Consider the following 15478-nt stretch of genomic DNA (forward strand, 5'->3'; position numbering starts at 1 on the left):
TCTTTTTGGATTGAGAACCTCATCAAGAATTTCCTCGAGAGGTCTTCAAAACTAGTGATGGATCTCGGGGGGAGGCTATCGAACCACTTCATCGCTGCTTTTGATAAAGTGGTCGGGAAAGCCTTGCATCTCGTAGCGTCGGAGGCATCCGCTAGATACATCCGACTTTTGAAGTTGCTAAGATGATGCTTTGGATCCGTAGTTCCATCATAGAGGTCCATATCAGGGCTTTTGAAGTTCCTTGGAACTTTTGCCCTCATGATGTCCTCGCTGAAAGGATCTTCTCCGCCCGGGAGTTGATCTTCTCCTTCATCGCGGGAGTTCTTGAGGGAGGATTCTAGCTGCAAGAGTTTCCTTTCTAACTCTTTTCGCCGTTCCATCTCCTCTTTAAGGTACCTTTCGGTTTCCTTTTGCCTCTCCCGCTCTTGTTCCAATTGCTCCAAGCGGCTATGGACCAATCCCATTAGTTCAGTTACATGAGGTGGTCCGCCCTTTTCTGATTCACGTCCATCTGAGGAATTTACCTTCGGATTCTTTACTCCGGAGGTGCCCTCTCTGTGTTGATCATTGTCTTCATTGCCATTGCCCATGTCTAGATTCTCTTGTTCAGAATCTATTTCCACATGGCCTTCTTCGTGGGGTCTATCCGCCATCGTTGAGTGATCTCTCGGTCCTCGGCAACGGCGCGAATGTTACGGTAGGTAACCGGAGATTAATACGACGAATGGCGTTTGGCGGCCCAAGTGTGTGATGGAGGAGAACTCCGGGTAGGTACGCAACTCGGGAGGCTCCGTCCGACTAGTGCTCGCGTGTGAATGGGGGGTGGTACCTGCAAAGACACTCTGATGCCTAAGTTAGCAAGGGTGTAAGCAGGTCTTTAGAGAGTATTGGACTTAGAGATACCTGAGGGGTGTCAGTGTATTTATAGTGGTGAGCCAATAACCACCGTTGGTGTAGCGCCGTATCTTTAGGGTGCTAACCGTCCCCATTATCTTGGGGAGGTTAAGATATGGCTTTAAAATTAAATACTATCTCATAAGCGTTAGATTTGAACCCAAGCTAGCTCAAAAAATCACCTTTTACCTGAAAAGCAAAAAAAATTATTAAAACATGATTAACTAAAAGTCTTCTGAATTTGAAATCCCATAATATCAAGTTTTTCTCTCATCAAAAAGGTAGTTTCAAAATTAATCAAATCATAAAATTAAAAAATAAAGCTTAACGTAGATTTAATTAACTATCACCAATGATATAAAGAAGTGATTGATAAATAAAAAGGCTTTTGTGCTGATTAATTAAGTCAATATGAAAATAGAATGGAGAGTAATTAATTGAATAGACCAAAGATTTCTATAGGCAGTAACTAAGTGTGAACTTCATCGTTCTAGAGACATTGGACGTCGGACACGATTTCAATACGTAACATTCTGATAAATAAATTTGTTTAAATGTTTCCATAAATCAATTAAATATGAGCATGTCTATTCAGATTCAACAACAGTTTTAGTTAGCTACTTGATTAAAATGAAAATAATTTTAAAAAAATAAAAAATAAAAATAAAAAGAAAATAAAGAAGAAGTAAAACTTAGTCAGCAGAGGAAGTTGTTCTAAATATGAAATTTAGTAGGAATCATTAAGAGAAGCTGCTGGCTCAACATAAATATATAGAAATAAATTAACCTGAGCAAACAATTGAGCAAAAAAAAAAAGCTTTAATTGCAACCAAATCTAAGCAAAAAAATGAAAAGAGAAGCTTGAATGCCAAAAATTAAATATTACTACTTTGATAACAAAAAGAAGAATCTTGAATTACAATCTCATTTGTTCATTTCCAAGTTCTTAATCATGTTGATTCTTTGAAATCATCATGTCATTAGATTCATTTTGTTCCCACACCCTGCACCCAAACCAATTCTTTCAAAAAAAATTCTATGACTCAGATAAAAAAATTTGAAACTTTAAATGAAGCTGGAAGATAAACAACAATCAAAGATTCCAATGTGGTATTCATTTTCTTTGTTGAAAAATTCATGCTCCATTACTTAAAAATTCTCATATGATTTTATTGGATGCAAAATTAAAGATGAGAGGGAATTAGATTAAAATTTTTTGCCGAAGAGCAATTAGAATCCTGGCAATAATAGTGTGGTTCTAGAATTAGAATCTTAGCAATAATAGTGTGGTTCTGGGTTTTTTGCATCAACGGCTCCACACCAGATAAAGACGCCAATAACAACAACATTACAAATATATACATCAGATCAAATAGTAAGGAACATACACAACTCTTCATCGTAAACCATCATCAATCTGTCATTGGAAAAAGAAAAAAGGAAAAAGAAGAAATCACCCAAGGTGGGAGCGTGCCTCTTGAGAGTGATCTGGTGCTGCTGCCTGCTATGAAGACACAGTTTAAATAAAAAAAGATAATATTAAAAAATAAAAAAAGCTATGTGTAGGGATATTAAAATCTTCTACCTTTATTTTCTCAGATGGCTTGTTGGGCAGAAAATTCCCATAGTTGTAGCAGCTTCCGCCGCCACAAACGCTGCCGTACCTACCTTGGCATCTGCCTCCTCCCTGGTTGCAATCCTTGATCCAGCCCACCATGGCTGTACATGTACGACCGTCATCACATCTTTCACCTTATCCACCATCACCATGTCAACTCTTACCACGAACTCCACTGTGACCACTGAGCCCACCGTTGCCTTAGACTCCTCGACTACCATAGTTGTCGCCGCAACCTCTTCGACTGCCGTAACCCTACTACCATTGCTGTTGTCCCTTTCACCGTGACAGGAAATAAATAGATATAACCGCTCTGTTCTTGTCGCCGCAGCTGCTATGCTCTCCTCTTGCCTACTCACGCTGCATGTGTTTTCTGTGGCAACCGCTCAGTTCTTTCCATCGATTTACTCTCTTTCACCGTTTCCTCCTCTGTATCCACCACCACCACATCAGTGACTACCATGATCTTAGCACGACATCACCAAATGACAGAAAAACTATCCGGTGATAAAGAGATCTGAAGAAGAAGAAAAACAGAAGAGGAGGAGCTGAAGAAGAAGAGAATGAGAAAAAAATAACCTAAATCCCTTTTCAATTTTGATTTTGAATTCAAAATTTAAAATTTTACGCTCACTCTTAGTGGAACTCAACTGTGAAAGGAGCCAATAAGTGTACGAATAAATTGAAACATGGCATGTAATGGATGACATAAGCCAATTAGCCAATAAAAATGTATGTATGAATCATTGTATGTCATGTGGTGAATGATATACATATCATGAACAGTACTTTCATAGCTAAAAGGATTGATACGGTGAAATTCCACTAATTTAAAACCCTCTATTAGAAGAATAGTATTAGATTAGATAGTATTAGATAGTATTAGATTTATGAGAGTAATTGACATAAAATGTTTTCACATAAATATAACACGTGTGATATTTTTTTTTCAAAGTTAAAAAAGACTTTTATTGCATCATAAAAGTGGTACAAATGTCCAAATGCAGGACATGAGATAGAAAAGTGGGGGTTTCCCAAATAAAAAAAACTCACTAAAGGCAAAGTGAACAAAACTGAACTAAACTTAGAAGGGAGAATTGGGAAAAAAACAAAAACCTAAGACAGTGAGTTTAGGCTAGAGAGGTGAACTGTTGCGCCAGGGTTACCGACATTTGAAGCGTCTCTTCTGGCGTTTGCTTTGTGTGCTCAAAGACCCAAAGGTTTCTTGCCTTCCATATGTTCCAACAGATACTTGCCACAAAACCCATCAACCTCTCTCCATCATGTTGCCGCTCAAGCTTTGTCTTCAATTCTTGCCACCATTCAAAGAACTAGTCACCGGTAGGATGTGGAAGGTACAGGTAAATCTGGCTTCTACTCCAAATGTCTTGAGCTTTGTTGCATGTAATTAGGCAGTGGGTGATTGACTCTGATTGTGTGTGACAATAAGGGCAAAGAGAACTTGTACTTGGAAATCTGCGATGGATGAATTCTAGCACTGGAATTCGACCATGGAGGCATTTTCAGAGGAACATCTTCACACTGGGAGTGACTTTCAGCTTCCCCAAGTGCTTCCAAATATGCTTTTGCTTCATGTGGTCAGGGCAGTGCTCTAGTGGAGGGTGAAAAAATAGGTAAGCAATGTTATAACCTGAGACTGTGTCATACTTTTTAGATTTGTTGAGGCTCCATTGAAGCACATCTTCTCCATCTACAAGTTGAATTCAGTAGATTCTGCTTTGAATTTCAGGGGAAAAACTGTAGGCAATCAGGTTGTAATTTCTATCAGGCAGCATAAGATCTTTTACCCAGAAGACCGGATTCTGCGGGGTAATAGGTTGTGACAAAGGGATACGGAACGGATACGGCGGAGGTAACCAAGGGTCGCTAAATACTCGGATGGAACTACCAGATCCAACCCTCCAATTCAGGCCTTTTTCAACAACTGTTCGGCCCTCTAAGATGTTGCGCCAGCCCCAAGAAGGTAAGCCTCCTAACTCTGCACTTATCGCATTGCTGTACTTAAAGTATTTACCTTTCAGTGTTCTTGCTAGGATAGAATTAGGCTGAGAAGCAATCCTCCAGTACTGTTTTCCTAATAAAGCGAGGTTCTGAGCCCTCAAATCTTTCAGGCCTAGTTCCCCCTCCTTCTTAGGTCTGGACATTGTATCCCAGCCAATCCAAACCATTCTCCGTTCTGTTCTTTTTTGACCCCACCAGTACTGAGTAAGAATTCTATGAATTTCATTAATGAGTGTGTCTAGCAATCTGAAACAGGAGAGTGTATAGATTGGAACAGCTTCCCCAACAGCCTTGAGTAAAACATTTCTTCCTGCGTTTGACACCATATTCTTCTGCCATCCTTGAACCTTTTTCTGAACCTTTTCCTTAATCAAGCTGAATGTAGCTTTTTTAGATTTGTTAATTAAAGAAGGAAGGCCCAAATATTTGTCCTGTGCACCGATATGTTCAATATGTAGCTTGGCTGCCACCTGGAGCCGGATATGACTTGGGGTATTGTTGCTAAAGAATATCGAGGATTTGTTGAGATTCACTTGTTGTCCACTAACCCTCTCGTATTCACTCAGGGTATTTAGAATTTGTTCACAACCATATTCTGTTGCCTTAGAGAATAGAATAGAATCATCAGCAAAAAGGAGATGGCTAATAGTAGGACTTCTTCTGCACACCTGAATTCCTTGAATTCTATCGCTTAATTCCGCTTTGTGTAGCAAGAAGGAAAGACCTTCTGCACAGAAAAGAAAAAGATAGGGGGATAGAGGGTCACCTTGGCGGATGCCTCTAGTTGGTTTGAAATAACCAAAGGGTTGTCCTTCCACAACAACAGAATAAGAAACGGTAGTTACTAATTCATGAATCCAGTTTATCCACCTTTCACCGAATCCGAACTTAGCTAAAATGAACCATAGAAAATGCCACTCTACTCTATCATATGCTTTACTTATATCTAACTTGACTGCCATTTCATGCTACAGACCTGACTTTTTATTCTTTAGATAGTGCATACATTCATGAGCAATCAAGATATTATCTGAAATTAAGCGGCTCTTGATAAAGGCACTTTGGGTAGGACTAATTAGTTTATTCATGCAATCCTATAGTCTATGGACGAAAACTTTAGAAATAATTTTGTAAATGACTGTAGACAAACTGATGGGTCTAACCTGTGTCATTGTAGTAGCATCTGGCACTTTTGGGATGAGACAGATATGTGTAAGGTTGAAGCTTTTTAAAATTTTTCCCCCTTGAAAGAAACTGCGAACTGCTCGAAAAACATCTGCACCCACTATATCCCAAAAGAATTGAAAGAACTTTGCAATCATACCATCTTCTCCCGGGGCACCCACTAAAAGTGGCTCGCTTAACTTTCTCAATAGTGACTGGTCTTTGTAACCTACGGTTCATGGAAGCTATAACCTTAGGCTCAAAGTCCGAGAACAGGGGGTCCGGGTCAGTCTGGGCAGTTGAGGAGAAAATGTCCTAAAAGTAGTCTTCCGCCACGGCAGCAATTGATGAGTTGAAATATGTCTGATTATTTAGTGATTTTTATCTATAATTTTATGTGAATATTCACTAATATTAGTCCGAGAACACGTGTGATATTTACACTTATTATGTTAAGTGATTTAATAAAATATGTCTGATTATTTAGTAATTTTTATCTATAATTTTATGTGAATATTCACTAATATTTAGCAATTTTATTCAATAATATAATTCGAATAGTAAAAATTTAGTTGCACCCTAAACATATACATATAAGTATACTAGCTAAAGATCTTTTAAATTATGAGAGTTAATAAAGTAATAAAATAAGAGATTAATAACTCTTAAATTAAAATAATAAAATGTATATATGATAAAAATTACAAATTTAGTAATTATTAATCACTTATCTTATCATTTTATTTTATTTTTTCTACAAATTCAAGTATAATAACCTCTCATTTTACTAATTTTATCATATTTTTTTTTTGGCTTTCTTTACTTTGGTCAAAGAGTCTTGATATTTTTATTGGACTCTTAAAGGGAGGGTTTTACATGGCCCAGAGAATTTATTTTTTGGTACAATCACATTCGTTCTTTTATATAATTATTCAATCAATTAATGTAAAAAAATAAGACAAGTTATCGAAATAAATTATTTGAAAAACAATATTACTATAATACAACATATGAATAATGAAAACGCAACTTTTATAATTCTATAGAAACGCGGAAGAGATATAACGGATTAGGGATTACACGTAAACCGTAAACCGTTGGAGAGTACAACAGTTTATATTGAAAAGCGTGCAACCGCTATATCCTACAATGATTTCTGAAGAAGCTAAACAAAGAAGAAACCGCGACACTATTACAGCAATTTCTTGGCATGTATTATTTCAATTCAATCTATATCTTTTATTTGATCATCATGTTATCCTATATACTATATAAAATATATTGTTATCATTATTCTATAATATCATCACTATTATATAATAAATTTATATTGTTTATTTTATTCCTTTTTTATACATTATTCACGTCCCAATTCAATATATTCTTAGTTTTGTGTTTCTTTCTTCTTTTTGATAATCATTTTAATATATATCATAAAAAGTATTTCAAGTATTATAGTAATTTTAATTATTAACCTCAACTATAATATATATAATATATAATTAAAATCAATAGTTAAAATTACTAAAAGGTTTAAAACATCAGAGTACTCAAAATATTTTTTATATAGTAATATAATATATCAATATATATACAAATCATTTTGTATGGTTTTAGACTTAGTTTCTCTTCAATGCATGATTTATTTTATCCGAAAGAATTTATAAAATTTAAGGAATATTTTTTTTTAAGAGTATATAAAGAATAGCTTTTTGTTCGAATATTTTTTTAATTACCTTACCTTATTTGTTACATCACACCCCTAAAATGACAATGTCCGAGAATCGACAACAACTGCTTCATATAACACTTAATCTGCAGACCAAAAACAACCTCCTCTGTCAAATTCAAATTTTGATGTGATCTCCGTTAACTATCATTCATTCATCTAGATTTAGAAATAACACAAACAATAAATCTCATAACATATATAATTAAATAAGCCAGAGAAACAAATCACCAAAAAACAAATGAAAAAGAGCATAATTTGTTGAATAAACTAAATGAATTCTAAGATAATTAGACAACATCAACATCTCCTTCCCCACAAGACCCTACCATATCTTAGCATTCACCCTTTAAGTGTCAACAGGCCCCTACTATAACCTTGGCTTTGAAATAATGATTCAATAACTAATAGCAATTTAACCAAAAGAAATTCTAAAACCAAGGAAAAAAAAGCTCAAAGTTTTTACAAAGAAAAAGACTATCAAAGACTTAAAAAGAGCAAAAGTGTCAACTGCGTTGGAAATTTGGAATTGTATATTTTTCTCTATCAATAAAGGCTTATATAAATTATAATCAACATGGTACCAATAATTTATGAAATTTAAAAATTATACAGAAACGATCATATATCATTTTATAAATGCCACAATAAAATTATGAAAAGATCAAGACATCAACAAAGGTAAAATCTATCTCAAATTCCAAACACCTTATGTGAAAATTCTTAACTTAAAAAAAAAGTAAAAATATAAAATTCAGAAAAGTAAATTATTAAAATATCAAAAAGAAAGAAGAGTGAAAGAAAGAGCAAGAGAAATAAGCCACGAGTTAAATAGATACATCACTTATTCCTCTTGACTCATATGCTCTTATTGATTCATCTATTCTCTTTGACTAAAACTTGATATTTTCTCAATTTTGTGAATGAAAAAGATTATAACCTAAAAAAGTTCAAAATGATATATGAACATTGAAATCCTACTAACATGTCTAACTTTATTTAATAGCGGAATAAACACATCAGTATTCAAAATCTGATCGCCAATGAAAAACAAGTAATCATAGCAGAGGGAACAACAATAAAACAAAGCATACATGAACAGGTTGAAGTTAGTCATTCTTGTTCGAATGCTGTTGTTGGGTTGCTTGGATTCGTCCCACCAGCTAGCTTGGGCTCTTTCCTTGGAGAGATGCAATCTGTAACGTAATTTTGTTCTCAAGTCTTTTAAAAAATAAAGAAAATTTATTCACCAAATCCCTAACAATGTTTTTGATGGATATAATTTAATGGTAACTCTTACAGAATAACAAGAAGCATGCTGACAAAAGCAACATTATACCTTTGGAATATGGATGTTTGCGAGGCATTCCCTTTCTGAGGGAGAAAAGAAAGGAGGTGTAGAGCACTTGAACGCGGTCACCTAAGAAATAAGGCCTCGTATCGAAGACTCGATTCACGAGTACACGCACAGATAAGAACCTTTGCTCCTCTTGTACCAACCCTAATTCAACTACTAAAATGCAAAAGGACGGAATGCCTTCTGCGAGACCAGAGATGGTAACACATACTTTGCTGTTGCCAAGGTCAACCAAGTTGAGCTCAGAGGAAAAATCATCAAAGAATGATGGTTGGATCGCCTCACACAACTCATCAAGGCCTTGATGGCGAAGAATGCAATAATCTTTATTATCCACCAGCAAAGCCTGTATGTCATATTTCACACCACGTACGGGAAGACCCTTCAGTTTCCATGTCAGCACCACACTGCCATCGCCTACATCCCCAAGGGAGCGCACACGCACGAAAAGATCATAACCAGGAACAAAAAATGTGCGCTCCAGTTTAATCCATGCTTTAAGTTGGGGATCGTAGAGATATGCAATTCCTGGTGCGGACAGGGGATGCAAAAAGAATTTATCATTTAGCACAAAACCAACAGGCAAACTATAATCATCAGAGTTTACTTCGGTTGGAGGAGCGGGCGCGGAATGCCAGCTCGGGTGACGGGGATTGGGACATAAAACCCATAACCCCGTCTTTCTTCCTAACTGTGGTACCGCACCATGCTCCAACAAGTAAACGTCATCTTTAATGTTTGCAAGGAAAATGAAGTCTTCGGTCGGTAGCGGAGGGATTGCGCCCGTCTCTACTGCCTCAGATGTGCCCAACGTGTTGCCGCCGACATAGGTGATTTGGTAGATCTTGGTGCCAGATTCGGTTTGCTTACCGACTAAGAAAAATTTCGAGTCGAAGATAAAGTAATCCAACATGCTGGACTCTGGAAGATTCAAACAGAAATCAAACGGAGCCTGCTCAAGATGGGATTTCCAATCCCTATCCTCATTCTTCCCCAATTTTTCTAACTTCTCAACGCGGATGCCAAAGATGTAGTCGTTTGTCACCATCCACAGGCATTCTCCTGTTTCCGCCGACTCCATCATCAACAATATGAACACAGAGAAGAAAGGATTTATTTGTTTGTTATGTAGAAGGCTGGGAGATAGAAGGCAGACGTAGGCTAGGGTTTCGGTTATTGAAGATCGTATGCAAACCCCGCTTTTTCTCACCCAGCCAATCCTTTGGTCCGCGAAAAACAAAAATTCAAGATAAATCTTGTTCGAAATAAATTAAAAAAATATATTTATTTTTCAAAACAAATAATTTTATCCATAAGTTTTAGAACACATTTTTTTGGACTTTGAAACAAGGCCGTCCACTGTAATAATGAACTTTAATATTTTTATAAAATTCGCTCACTTAAATGGCAAATTTTATGTTAATCAGTGGTAAATTTTTTTCCACATATAATATATATCCACGTCGGACCTGCTACATATATAAACAATAAGGTCTTATAAATGTTACAAGTCCCTAACCCACAAATATTCTACACGCACACTAATTATATTAAATAGAGCATAACATTCACGAACTCCCACTCAAATGGTTACACTTCTCTTCGCGTAAACCGCCCCTTAACGGCAGACTCTTCCACTTCTTCCACTTCTCAAAGCTATTCAGAGAAAACGCAACTCTTCCATTTTCGAGCAACATTCGAAACTCAAGATATACAACTCGTCGCTAAGATTCAAAAATTCCATCAACACAACATAGAACTCTCGATCAAGAATCTCCAGAGAAAACAAAACTATAATACTCAAGGTACGTTACATTACCATTCCTGTATATTTTCCAGATTTCGAACTAAATTTTACTGTTCTTCTACGTTGTTTTACGTTTTACTGTTCTTCTTGCTCTACGTCTCATTTTACAGTTTATGATGTTCTACTTGTTCTAGGTTTTACTGTTATTCTTTGTTCTATGTTACACTGTTCTTCTTAGTTCTTCTAGGTGTTCTACTTCTGGTAACTAATTTTTGGGGGTATATTCCGTAGTTTGGTGGGTGTATATGGAGTAATTTGTTGGGTGTATATGGCATAAAATGTTGGATGTATATTCCTGAACTGATATACTGTAATAGTCAGCAGTTGCTTATATTTGCTTGTCCATGGGTGTATATTGCTTGACCTTGTAATGTTGCTTGACATTGTATATTGATGCATGTTTGAGTGATATATGACTGATATATATGGGTGTATCTGAATCATATCTATGGGTGTATCTTACTGATATATATGGGTGTATCTGACTCATATCTATGGGTGTATCTTACTGATCATCTATGGGTTATCTTACTGATATATATGGTGTATATGACTCATATATATGGGTGTATCTTACTGATATCTTTGGGTGTATTTTTCATTTCAGAAAAAAATGGCAGCGAGAAACCAACTTGGAAAAAATGTAAGAACAAATATAGTAAGAGGAGGTGGACCACTATAGAGTAGAATATGCCTCGCGGATACTATTTAGTGAATTGAATAAAGAGAGATCAAGCAATTAGAGCGAGTAATGCAATAAGACTGTCGAAGTCATCGTCAGTATTATTGAGTCCATTTTGTCAGATAAATTCTACTGATATAGAAACTGAGTAATCCAACTACTAGCTAGTTTGTAAATTGAACAAAAATTTAACTATAAATAATAATAATAATAATAATAATAATAATAGTAAAAAATTATAGCATACTAAAAAAAATACTAAAAGTATACTATATAGAAAGATCATCAAGAATTTTCAGATTTGTTTCAATTACTATAAAGTAAATATTTAATTTTTTATTATTTTTAGTACTCTCTTTTATTAAAAAATAAATTAAATAAAAAATTAATCATAGATAATAATAAAATCATAAATGTTGGATTTCAAATTAATATTAAGAATAAGATTATTGAAAGTACTAGAATAAGAGTACGATATAAACAAAATACTAAACTACATTCTTATTTAATATTTAAAAATATATTTTATCTATTTTTTATATGTTATTTTTATTTTAGTAAGTAAATATTAATTTTATTATTAAATTAACTAATAAAATCTATTTAAATATCTAAATTAAAATGATAGGATTATATAAAAAATTATTTAAATTGAGGTCTATTTTAGAAATTTTTTATCTAAAAGTAATTTTAAATAGTATAAACCAAACAACATTTATTTTACTATAATCAATTTTGATACAAAAATTACCAAACAACATTTATTTTATCAAAATCAATTTTGTAAAATCAATTTTATGCAAACTCTCATTTATAAACTGTAATTCAAACACACACAAAATAATCACATACAATTATTCTTTGTCCAAAGCTAATTAATGAATATAAATAATGTAGCTTTAAACAAAAAAATTGCATTCCATCGGATAAAAAAATTTGGAACTTTAAATGAAGTTGGAAGATAAACAGATCAAAGATTCTAATGTGGTATTCATTTTCTATGTTGAAAAATTCATGCTCCATTACTTAAAAATTTTCATCTGATTTTATTGGATGCAAAATTGAAGATGAGAGGGAATTAGATTAAAATTTTTTGCCGAAGAGCAATTAGAATCCTGGCAATAATAGTGTGGTTCTGGAATTAGAATCCTGGCAATAATAGTGTGGTTCTGGGTTTTCTGCATCAACGGCTCCACACCAGATAAAGATGCCAATAACAACAACATTACAAATATATACATCAGATCAAATAGTAAGGAACATACACAACTCTTCATCGTAAACCATCATCAATCTGTCATTGGAAAAAGAAAAAAGGAAAAAGAAGAAATCACCCGAGGTGGGAGCGTGCCTCTTGAGAGTGATTTGGTGCTGCTGCCTGCTATGAAGACAAAGTTTAAATAAAAAAAAGATAATATTAGAAAATAAAAAAAAGCTATGTGCAAGAATATTAAAATCTTATACCTTTATTTTTTCAGAGGGCTTGTTGGACTTGTTGGACAGTTTGTTGCAAAATGCCCAGAAAATTTCCATAGTTGTAGCAGCTTCCGCCGCCACAAACGCTGTCGTACCTACCTTGGCATCTGTCTCCTCCCTGGTTGCAATCCTTGATTCAGCCCACCATGGCTGTACATGCACGTCATTACATCCTCCACCTTATCCACCATCACCATGTCAACTATTACCATGAACTCCACTGTGACCACTGAGCCCACCGTTGCCTTGGACTCCTCGACTACCATAGTTGCCGCCGCAACCTCTTCGACTGCCGTAACCCTACCACCATTGCTGTTGTCCCTTTCACCGTGACAGGAAATAAATAGATCTAACCGCTCTGTTCTTGTCGCTGCAGCTGCTATGCTCTCCTCTTACCTAGTCTCGCTGCATGTGTTTTCTGTGGCAACCGCTCAGTTCTTTCTATCGATCTACTCTCTTTCACCGCTTCCTCCTCTGTATCCACCACCACCACATCAGTGACTACCATGATCTTGGTACAACATTACCAAATGACAGAAAAGCCATCCAGTGATAAAGAGATCTGAAGAAAAAGAAAAACAGAAGAGGAGGAACTGAAGAAGAAGAGAATGAAAAAAAATAACGTAAATCCCTTTTCAATTTTGATTTTGAATTCAAAATTTGAAATTTCACGCTCACTCTTAGTGGAGTGGAACTCAACTGTGAAAGGAGCCGATAAGTGTACGAATGAATTGAAACATGCATGTAATGAATGACATAAGCCAATTAGCCAATGAAAATATATGTATGAATCATTGTATGACATGTGGTGAATGATATACATATCATGAACAGTACTTTCATAGCTAAAAGGATTGACACGGTGAAATTCCACTAATTTAAAACCCTCTGTTATAAGAATAATATTAGATTAGATAGTATTAGATTTATGAGAGTAATTGACATAAAATGTTTTCACATAAATATAACACGTGTAACATTTACACTTATTATGTTAAGTGATTTAATAAAATATGTCTGATTATTTAGTGATTTTTATCTATAATTTTATGTGAATATTCACTAATATTTAGCAATTTTATTCAGTAATATAATTCGAATAGTAAAAATTTAGTTGCGCCTTAAACATATAAGTATACTAGCTAAAGATCTTTTAAATTATGAGAGTTAATAAAGTAATAAAATAAGAGATTAATCACTCTTAAATTAAAATAATAAAATGTATATATGATAAAAATTACAAATTTAGTGATTATTAATCACTTATCTTATCATTTTATTTTTTTTCTACAAATTCAAGTATAATAACCTCTCATTTTACTAATTTTATCACTTTTTTTTTGGCTTTCTTTATTTTGGTCAAAGAATCTTGATATTTTTATTGGACTCTTAAGGGGAGGGTTTTACATGGCTCAGAGAATTTATTTTTTGGATACGATCACATTCGTTCTTTTATATAATTATTCAACCAATTAATGTAAAAAAATAAGACAAATTACCGAAATAAATTATTTAAAAAACAATATTACTATAATACAACATATGAATAATGAAAGGGACATCTAGTGTACAGATGTATTTGTAAAAATTTTTGTCTTTTATAGTTATTTGTTGATTTTAAAAGCGTATCACTAAAAGTGTTGCTTAAAGAGAAAGTGTTACCCTTAATCGTTAACTTGGCTCTGATACCAATTTTTAAAATGTAATTTCTTTTTCAAAATTATTAACTTTTCATATTTTGCTTCGAATGAGTTTATAATTTGTATAGATTTGGTTGGTGGTACTTTATGATTTGTAATTTCATAATCAAAAGTATTGAGCATTTCTACTATTCTGATTTCATTTTTATAGTTTTTTTCAATCTTGTTTTAGTTTATAATATTCTTTTTTGCTTTGATTATTGTATATAAAATCTTTTATCTGTTTATCTTTTTCTTTAATATAATTTTTCAAATCCTCCAAAACTTCTTTTATTTCTACACTTTCTGTTGTTTCTAAATATCTTTTTAATTTTTCAACTTCATTCTCCATTTTTTCTTTCAACAGCTTTAATTCTTTTAAGTCATAATATGGTGTTCCAGGCATTTATAAATTTTTTAAGTTTAGCTCCAACTTGTTTATATTTGTTCTTATTTCTATCCTTTTTATTATAAGGTCATTAATTTCGAACTGAAGATTATTTAATTCCCTTTTATACTCCTTTATTTTACATTTTAATTTTTTCGCCCTTTTTCTTTTTATTTTGCTTTCTGGTCTTTCAATCTTTGTATACTTCATTATTTATCTTAGAATTTCTGCAAATTCTATCATTGATTCATCACTATCTTCTAGAGATTCTATTAATTTTTCTAACTCTTCAACTTCTCCTTTCAATTTGTCATAGATTATTTTTAGAGCTTTAAATGCTCTTTGATTTATTTCAGAAAACTGTAAATAATTCAGCCGATTTTCTCTTTCAAAGAGCTCTTGTTTCTTATCTTGATAGGTTACATATATTTTCTCTTTATTTATTGTCATAACTTAGTGTTTAGGGTTTCATTTAATTTTTCGACCTTTTTTGTTAATTCTTTTATTTCAGAATTTTCTTCTTTAATCTTTAACTTAGATAAACTTAAAGGGCTATTAATTTTGGATTCTCTTATTTGAAAATTCGATAAAACTAATTTTCCTGATGGTTCTTTTAGTAAAAGAACTGGGTTTTCAATAGCTTTATATTTTGGTATTTCTGT

At 33.7% G+C, this 15478-nt stretch overlaps 1 protein-coding gene and 1 long non-coding RNA gene across 10 annotated transcripts in view; both read right to left on the reverse strand.

Annotated features, from left to right (window-relative positions):
• LOC107462951 (uncharacterized) overlaps positions 1 to 15478 on the reverse strand; it is a 43656-nt gene that overhangs the window by 10706 nt on the left and 17472 nt on the right. Inside the window, exons 2-5 of one of the 9 annotated variants that reach the window (XR_008002029.1) lie at positions 8767 to 9201; positions 8522 to 8623; positions 7440 to 7571; positions 2521 to 3029 (exon numbers count right to left, since the gene is read on the reverse strand). Coding sequence is in view for 1 of the 9 variants with exons in the window: in XM_052252617.1 (XP_052108577.1) it covers positions 8541 to 8623 (83 nt within the window). In the remaining 8 variants the exon portion in view is untranslated. Of the gene's footprint in view, positions 1 to 2520; positions 3030 to 7312; positions 7572 to 8521; positions 8624 to 8766; positions 9202 to 15478 lie in introns of those variants that run through there. The other 8 variants (XR_008002028.1, XR_008002027.1, XR_008002024.1 and 5 more) reach the window with 8 other exon arrangements.
• LOC127741098 (uncharacterized) overlaps positions 12352 to 15478 on the reverse strand; it is an 18509-nt gene continuing 15382 nt past the window's right edge. The window contains exons 2-3 of the long non-coding RNA XR_008002031.1: positions 12738 to 13342; positions 12352 to 12651 (exon numbers count right to left, since the gene is read on the reverse strand). This is a non-coding gene — a long non-coding RNA (uncharacterized LOC127741098). The remainder of the gene's footprint in view (positions 12652 to 12737; positions 13343 to 15478) is intronic.

The sequence above is a fragment of the Arachis duranensis genome, chromosome 8 (genome assembly GCF_000817695.3).
Source record: "Arachis duranensis cultivar V14167 chromosome 8, aradu.V14167.gnm2.J7QH, whole genome shotgun sequence".
NCBI classification, from domain to species: Eukaryota; Viridiplantae; Streptophyta; class Magnoliopsida; order Fabales; family Fabaceae; genus Arachis; species Arachis duranensis.